The 9200-nt window shown below is 40.4% G+C and overlaps 1 protein-coding gene and 1 long non-coding RNA gene across 2 annotated transcripts; one reads left to right on the forward strand and one right to left on the reverse strand.

Annotated features, from left to right (window-relative positions):
• The first annotated feature begins 721 nt into the window (after window positions 1-721).
• On the forward strand, window positions 722-1672 carry LOC136440721 (uncharacterized). The gene is made up of 2 exons (XR_010756696.1): window positions 722-1050; window positions 1472-1672. It is a non-coding gene; the product is annotated as an uncharacterized lncRNA (long non-coding RNA).
• A 3769-nt stretch (window positions 1673-5441) lies between these two features.
• Window positions 5442-9160, reverse strand: LOC136440966 (sushi, von Willebrand factor type A, EGF and pentraxin domain-containing protein 1-like). The gene is made up of 6 exons (XM_066437175.1): window positions 8951-9160; window positions 8000-8500; window positions 7407-7562; window positions 6931-6975; window positions 6583-6676; window positions 5442-6296 (listed from the first exon to the last, which is right to left on the reverse strand). The coding sequence occupies exons 1-6, from the start codon at window positions 9102-9104 to the stop codon at window positions 6050-6052; spliced, it is 1197 nt and encodes a 398-aa protein (XP_066293272.1). The 5' UTR covers window positions 9105-9160; the 3' UTR covers window positions 5442-6049.
• Between the last annotated feature and the right edge of the window lie 40 nt (window positions 9161-9200).

Below are 9200 nucleotides of genomic sequence, written 5' to 3' on the forward strand. Positions count from 1 at the left end.
TCTCAGTTACATATATCATGTGTTTGAAGGTCCTATAATAGAATTCAGCTGATTTATTAACTGTCCTTATTAATTGTGCAAATCAGATAGTGATTTGCATAATTGGCATATGATTATGTAAATCATCACTTAAGCTATCTACACACCAAAAATTATGATGATCCGTCATCCCCTTCTTGCGTTATTCTCTTTCAAAGTTTGAGTGAAAATTAGCTCCTGCAGTTCCAAAAAAGCCGCTATGGGGTCCAAATCTACAGGACATATTTTCCTAACAAAGAGGTATCCACCACTTAAAAATCATGACTATAGCATGTTCAGAAGACAAGATTTTAAAAGTGTAAGTTCCCCTGCAGTACCATAGAAAGTTGCTAGGGGGCCCAAAATCTAATACTCACAAGATCTCCCACAGACCTACCCACCTACAAAATATGAAGACAATACATCCAGGCATTCTTGAGTTATCGTCCCATACATTCCTGTACAATTTCTAGAATTCTTGCAATCTGCACACAATATAGTAAAAATTTGGCTCGCCCCTGAGGCGTCGCCAATAAATCAGGATAGTAGTTGTTTGTGATTTCACACCTTACAGCAAGATCCCTTTCATGCATCTATATTACAACTGAGCAGGTCACTTGCAAAGGAAATTTACAAACACCTCACCCACAATGTACACACTATAAATACTTAACGGAGAATTGTGTCCTGGACTGAGCACGGAGTCAGTCCCCCGCTGCGCGCTATTGTACAGCCCCGCCAAACCCCGCGGCGATCTATTGTTTCCGCCCTCCGGCGGCGCTCCTTTGTTCTCCCCCGTTCAATTCATGTCTTCCCGCCAAAACCCTGCAAATGAGCCCGATCATGACGTCACGCACACCGATGCTGGCCGAACACGGCCCGAACATACCCGAACTACGGGCGAGATGCCTGTAGTTTCCGCGGATTTCCTTATTTGGGAAGCAAACGTGACGTGTGCAAACGGCAGCAGCTTCTGGGGAAGACGCTGGCGGCCATTTTGATATGTGTTCGGGCGCTGTAGGGTAAAGATTGGTGAGTTTACAGGCTTTTTCGTGAAAATCTCATAAAGTTTTTGTCTGTAAAACATGTAAGAACATTCAAAGATTTATGCTGCTAAAACATAGTTACATCATTATTTGTGTATAAGTAAACGCTTTAAAAAAAACTTCGAACCCTTTTGTTTACATTATTGTACAGTTTACTACAGATCGCTAGCGATTTTTTTGTGATCGTTGAGCAAGAACATTCCCCAATTTTTTACAAATTCTGTAGATGGCCTTGCACGGTGAGCCAACAAAGTGGACATGTCCGAATTTCGGGGGTTGTTTGCAAAGCCAAGCCGTTTGTTATGCCAGCACTTGCACGGGGAACATGTCCTGACATCCATATCTTTATTAATATAACATGTAGGTTCCCAATCTTATCGACTCCCGATCTTTGTGTTTTTTTGCAGATTGCAAACTTCCGTGGAAGGGGCATGACCACCAGAGCGACGTCCCACGATACAGCGCTGCCGAAAATACAACGTAGAAGATAAACAAAGATTTACGCATCAAATTGTTTGTTGGAACCAACCTCCAAAATTCTGTTTTTAGTAAAATGTAACACTACCTGTAAATATTTAATAAATACATGGATTTCTTGAATTCATAAATCTCTAGTGTGATAGTTTCTTCTTCAATTTTCTAGTTGGTATTCTAGCTTGACGCAAGTGTTTTTGCCTGACGGTAGCGATGAATAAAGATCCCCCCTCCCCACAGTTCGGTTACGCCAGACTATTATTGCCGCAAATTATAAACGGATATTGGAGGTACGATTTTTAAAAATATGTAACTCAGAAATACAGATCGTTTAGAAAACTAACTTATAAATACACTACACAAGGACATTATCATTATGTTGTGTTGCTTGATCTTGTGCTTGGTGAAGACGGCTTTCTTATAAACTTCTTTAAATCACACAACATGCAAGTGAAAGTGGTAGCTTGGTCGAAATTTATGTGTGGTTTTTGGGACTTCCAGCTTCCCCGTTTTTTGACGATCGTCTCGAAAATCACTCAAAAACAAAGTCACCTTCGCCTGGTCCGGCCATTCTGAATTTGTGTTACAATAGTGGGCCGCTTGGAATACATGCAAATCTGGGGGTGATTCGTATGTAGGTGTTAATTATTTTTACAACCATGAACCGAAGGTTCTTGAATAGGGACTGATTATGTGCTCAGTCCTTCCTATATAATGTTCTTGGTCCTACGGACTCTTGTTACTCCGGGAAGGAGGTGTGAGTATTCGAAATGCTTTTGTTTGCGCGTTCGCAGCTATAACTCACGATCCCGTTGTCGCATCGGTGTGTAACTTGGCATATCATTTGCCTGGTTGGGCGTGGTGATGCACGATGTCTTTGTTGCACCGTAGCTACTTTTGTCGTCAATGCAATATCGTAATTGCACCCATATGATTAATGGTAGTGCCCATGCCCTGCATAGACACCATGCTATAATCCGTTCCGCTTGGGTAGAATACTTCAGGCAGATACGGGGTATATATCTTTCCTACTTGCTGTGATCGTATAGTCACTGTTACATTGTAAAATAGACAACGTGCATCACCACACGCAACCTAGCAAACGATATACCAAGTTACATACCAATGCGGCAACGGGAATTGTGAGTTTTGGCTGCGAACATGTGCAGAGTGACCTCCTGTCTGTGTATTATTATGCCGTGTCCACTCGCAGCTCGCATATTATATGTTCGCACGCGACGGACGGTGCACTTTTACGGACAGTGTGAAAATGGGAAATCTCTGGACCTTCAAAATTACCACACTTGCAGTTTGTAGTACGGAGGCTGTGACAATGTAAAGAATTAACGCAGGGGATGAATTGAGAGATCCGGTGACATTTGAGCTTCGGGAAATGTTACGATAATACAAATTACCCTTTTTCGTTGCAAATAGGTTGATAGCTATAGGTCAGGCATGCCTGCAATAAATCGTGGAATGAGATTTTTCTGCATATTTGTGATTTCTGAAACATCTTAGTTGTAAGGCTGAATGGTTCGTTGATAATCTTCAAAAGGGGCCATCTACATCTAAATTTGTGACCATTCCCGGAATTTCTAGATCAGATCTGTGCCATACTGTTAAAACGTACTTTTCAGCAGGTTGACCTCCCTGTATTGAAAGAAAAAGATAAATAAACACTTTTCTTTACTTACTATAAAACAATACTTGTCTGTGCAATTTGTGTGGGTTAATACTTGTAATTCTTTAATTACCGCTTATCAAAAGTGCACTTTTCACACCCAGTACCTGGCTCCACATACAACGCACGATTCCGTTGCTGCATAGGTACTTAAGTATCACATGATGATATATGACTCACGGTTCTAATCGAGAAATAATGCTTCATTAAAAAGATGACATAAAAAGGACCAAACCATCAAAGTCTGGGGCCATCTTTAACAATTATCAAGTATAATGGCCCATCCCTACACAATTAATCGCCAAACACAACAAAATAAACCAGGATAGTAATTGTCTGTGATTTCACACCTTACATCAAGGTTTTATGCTTTTATCTTACAACTGAGCAGGTCACTCAGCAAATGAAATTAAGAAAAACCTCACCCACAATGTACACACTATAAATACTTCACGGAGAATTGTGTCCTACGGACTCGTGTTACTGGTTATATTTTTAATCAAAAGGTGCAAAATACAAGGTATACCTGACTAGTCCAGCAGTGTAGTCCTTCTAACAAGCGACATGATTCCATTCTGCCAATGAAATACGTTTTAATCTTATATCTAATCTATACAATGACGGTATTTTCTACTTTAACTTTACACATATACACACACCAGTTAATTCTGCTGGATAGCATCTGTTGTTTTCATCTGTTATCTTGCATAGTACAGTAGAATCCGCTGAACTGCACACCCCATTTGCCAGAGCGTATTTGGTGCAATTATCCGGCTGGTGTGATTATGCGAAATTGCCCAGCTGGACCGGTAGTACACTGTATCATACAGGAGGTGAATAGTTTATAAACCTCGGTGTGCTGTATGAACTTGTTAGTACGCATTTAGATGTTAGAAAGCTTTCGTTATACAGGTGGTACAGTGCAGATGATGACGTCTCCTATGTCCGTCTACGCGTCTGTAGCCCTTCCCGAGTCGCTGTACGGTTTCCGACTAGACCTGAGAACTACGACTAGAAGTATGTTAAGACGCCAGTCTTTTATTATTGCAACAATATGTGAATATAGCGCTGCCGCGAACCTAAAACCACCGACAACACCCCATGTCATCCTTAACGCGAAATAAAATCCCCGCGAACATAAATACATTCACAGTAATAAGACAGTGTACAGGTAGAGACCAATCTTTATTGAGTACAGCATGCTGTCTTCCAAAACGCAATACCGCCTTTGGCAGGCGTGCGTCCCTTTATGGTGACGACACGCCCCATGACCCGCCCAGGACCTCCCATACGATCGCTATCAACGTGATTGTCACTGGAGACCATCTTCATTTGTTAGAGAAAACAATTTTAGACATATTGGCGGTATTGTGCCTCTACATAGGCACTTATCGTCTCATTTGTACCTCGTCTGCCGATTTTAGCGCACCTTGTTAGTTAACTTGTCGAGGAGTTTTTGAAAAAAAAAATGGTGCAGTTATCCGGCATTGGTGACAATGCGCCGTGCAGATATGCGGAGTCACTAACAATGTAGTGAATGGGAACCGGTTTGGGATTTTGGGATTCGGTGCAGTTAAATGGAATATGCGTTTATCCCAGGTGCAATTAAGTGGCTTCTACTGTACATGTACTGTACTTTATAAATCCAACTCGTTTGCTTCGCTCACTCGGTGGATTTAGTCGGTGGTTATAGCAAATGGCCAGGCGTTATGACACTATATATACCTCAGGGCGGTTCATTAACACTTAATCATATAATTTGTCCTTGGAACATTGTTGTGAGCCTCTGTAGTAGGCCCTGTAAAAGGGATATTCCTGTTAGAAGTTGTCTTGAATATACTAAAGCCAGGAATGAACAGCATTAGCTTTGGCCAATGTAGTCACCTAACCCATAAGACAATACTACGGCTTACCTGATGGGCTTACAGTGTTACTAGAAATCCGTCGGGCCAACGCAGGCAGACACAAGCGTGATGAAGTAATTATAAAGTATGAAGCTGTTTTTGATGCTGGTTTTGGGTGAATTTGATACCCAATTTCTTGGGAGAATAAAGTACTATTTCCATCACACAAGTTTCTTGTTCGTGTGACCGTTAGTGTGTGCGCGTACTTACGTGTGTGTGTGTGCACCTGTGTGTGTGTACCTTTCTGTTCATTTTTTTAATGACATTATTCATTAACTGTAATACAGTATTCATGGACTGGCACAGCAAACAGAATCATTCCAAATTTAAAATATTTAATCATTTTGTCCATCACAAAACGTTTGAACAAGAAAAGAAAGAAAAACCAGGCTGAGTCTACTATAGTAGAAAAATATCCAAAGATGCTCTCTGGACGAACTATCCAGTTATAAAGGCAGCCTATCACAAAACCAGAGTTGTCAGAAATATGGCTTCCCTTATATTCAGTAATATGAAGTTGCTGTCAATGTACATATCAGCATGTATTTTTCAGCTCCAAACACAAAGGTTTCTCAAATTTCGTTTTCACCACTAAAATGTATGATCAACATACCAATTCGTAACTTCCAGCCTTATGCATTATCTAGCAAACACTAGCAAGAATACAGGAGTATTGTTTCTTTCAAATCAATTTTATGCAAATCAACTCAACATAGTGTATTATTAAAAAACACGATGCAGTAACATCCACACTTATCAGCATCTGCAAGGTATGATTTAGTGCATGTAACGTTGTATAAAAAATTACCAAGAAATCTGGATACACTGCAACTGACAGGCCAGTAACTCTAACATTTACTCCAAAATGTCATTCCATCAATGACATAATGCTCTTACTTTTCCAACTGTAAAACACTAACCACTCCCTACATCTTTGATGTTTTGTAGTCGATAGGGCGCAAAATAAATTTTGTCGTCTTGCAATAGGGCTCGATATATTCGTTTTCCACAGGAAAATTTCTCATCTTCAGATGTACAAGCACGCCAGACTGATCTTTCACACCACCACCTATCCCTACTGAAGCGGTGTGAATGTTATCACTGGTTGGGTGCGTCCTCTCTTCTTCCTTTGTAGAACCAATGTCACCAATTTTTGTCTTACGTCTGTGCCTCCTGAAAAGGTAAGACGTACAGATTTTGAACTTGAATTGGTTTCATAAACAAAAAAGATGACATTCACTTTGAAAAAGAATTGTCATTGTAGCTATCAGAGTGTCAATATTAGCGATACAATGGTAATAGGTTTATCACAAATTATTGTCTGAAGGCTAATTGCAAGTAACATGAAAATACAACGCTATGTAACATTGTCTAACTCTTCTATGTTATAAAGATTAACATTAAATGTCTTTCTGAAGTCTTACGAGATCACAAAAGAATAATTGAAAGTTTTACCTACCTGAAGATGAAACCAAATCCTATGACCAGCGCCACAGCCACGATGATCGTGGATGTGAGAGCTGCCACCAGTGTGGCGTTAGAGCCTTGTGATTCTATTATAGGGGACAAAGGTTACATCGATAAGCTGTAGGTTTATTGGGAGCATCGGCAGCAAAAAAAATATGACCCTTAAGATGCAAATGACACAAATATGGACATACTTTGTATCTGTACATTAATCAGTGAACTAAACAGTATAAAGAAGTATGTTTCAATGCATATGAGAAAATTCAACAAAGCATCAACCCGGTCACACAATTTTGTCATTAGCCTAATTACTAGGAAGAAATTAATGAAATCACTTCACCTGAAGGCCTTGTTGAAGTGACATTGGGGACCAGTGTGGAATAAACTGCAAAGAAGAGTAATGAATCATGTTCATTTTAATAGCTAGCATTTCTTAGATAGAGACAGCCAGAGATGACATGCTAAAACTGGAAATAAAATGGGAATTACAGGTACTTACTCACCTCTTCAACACAAAATGTTTTGCTTAATCATATTCGGTCTTTTCCAAAAATATTCCTACTAGATTTAGCGTTAAACAGCCTCAGTTTTTCCTAAGACCAGTATAGCTAGTACAGTGAATAGATTACTTCAAAATCAAGAATAAATTAGAATAAATTACTTCAAAAATATGCCAATCAACCCCTTTCTATGAGGCGTGAAATGATTTTCAAAAGCAGTCTTCGTTTCCTTTCAACGATTAAAAGGTTCAGGACAATGTAAGGGCCCCTCTGGTCTGAAATATAACCATCTCTATGACAAACAGTTGAAACTTACCGTAGCAGCTCATGATGTCCAGTGCCCCTTCGTCATCAGTTGTCGTTCCTGCTGGGCACTCCTCACAGTCCGTCATTCCCTCCAAACCCTGGTAACTGCCAACTGGACACTTCACACAGGCATGCTGAAGCCAGAAGGTGCCAGGAGGACACTTGGCTGAAACACAGTTAAAGAGGAATATTGTTGGCTGAAAGTTGATAAATAAATAAAAATCGTTAGCTGAAAGTTGCAGCTCTAGCATGCATTGCCAATATCATGAAAACCGCTGTATGATTTATTTGTGTGCATCCGGAATACATGACAGCTAGAAAAGGCAACACATGCATGCGTTGTGTGACCCTATGATATACAGAAGATCATGCGCATTCTAGTGATCTGTATTCCTACACACAACTCCTTCATGTGGTAACAGTACTAGTATATCAACCCTTAAGTTTGACTTGTGTGGTGATTTTGATCATTAGTCTTGACTCAAATGAACTATTCACTAATTAGTGTGAACTAAAGAAAGAAGCTCCAAAGATTTATAAGATTATTTGGAGGCCACCTGCAAAATGCTTCTTTTTAAAGGGTCATTTAATCTTGGTACTCACCACACATTGTAGTGGAAGGTATGGAACCTTCCTCACAAAGGTATCGTACGCCATACTGTAGCGTTGCCTCGCTAGGTCCATGCCTCTGCCCCTCCACCTCTACTATAAGGACGTCACTGTTGATCCACTCTCGAGTAGCATTGAATAGTTCTTCCATTTTGGTCAGCTGCTCAATATACAAAGCTGTGTCATTGACATTTGCTATTATCCCATCATGATCTTCAAATGCCATCGAGCCTTCGTAGGAGATTCTTACGTAGACGATGTCGTCAACGTCTTCTTGGCGTTTACGGCGAGAAGACTGGTTTGATTCGCAGTTGACAGTCACGACTTCTTTCAGCTTGCAGTCATCGGTTCCCCAGCAGGAAAGGTGCCGAACTGCTCTTTCAACAGAAGTGCTGAGTTGATTTTCGATGATGTTTGTCTGTTCCTGAGATTGGCAGGTTAGTCCTTTGTACCCATTGTAGCTATCCACAACCATAGTCGATGGGATTGTCACAGCTGTAAATGATTAAGGCATGCTTAACACCATACAGAAACGTTTTGTCTGTATACATTGTGCAATGTTAAGTTTATGATTTCCCTTTGTGTCTTTTCACTGTATGTCTTCTTTTAATTATTAGCCCTCTCGTCGTTTGATTTTATTTCAAGGTTCCATAAATCAATGTCCCGTAATCCCAGCAAGGCAAATCGTGTATAATAATTACAATTACATACTCATGAAGATATAAGATATACTATCTGTATCTAATGGGCGGAAAAATCGTACAATAGTGTCATGATCATACCGGCAATATGATATTGACAAGTGATGTTCAACACTATTTCCTCACTTGTATAGCCTGTGTATACTAGTGCACAATATATCGTGGGGATTAATCTCCCCCTTCCTGACCAGTGGGCCGGTAACTCTTGGGCGGGCTAGCAATGTGATTTAGTGAGGCTACTTACTTGTACAAGCAGGAAGTTTCCCATCTATGTTCTCTGTGGACTGGTGAGGCCAGAGGTAAGCAGTCTCTGGTCCACATGTGTACCGCTCCAGGGTGTGTTCTGTAAACCCGTATCCAGGCTGACAGGCTGCAGTACACGTGATCGATGCGTTCATGGTGGTGCAGGTCAAGTTTGACGTGTCTGACCGTGTCAGTTCAACGCAGTCTGGAATAAAGTTATGGGCTTGAGTACATATATAATAGTGGAACTG

This window comes from Branchiostoma lanceolatum, chromosome 8 (genome assembly GCF_035083965.1).
Source record: "Branchiostoma lanceolatum isolate klBraLanc5 chromosome 8, klBraLanc5.hap2, whole genome shotgun sequence".
Lineage (NCBI taxonomy): Eukaryota > Metazoa > Chordata > Leptocardii > Amphioxiformes > Branchiostomatidae > Branchiostoma > Branchiostoma lanceolatum.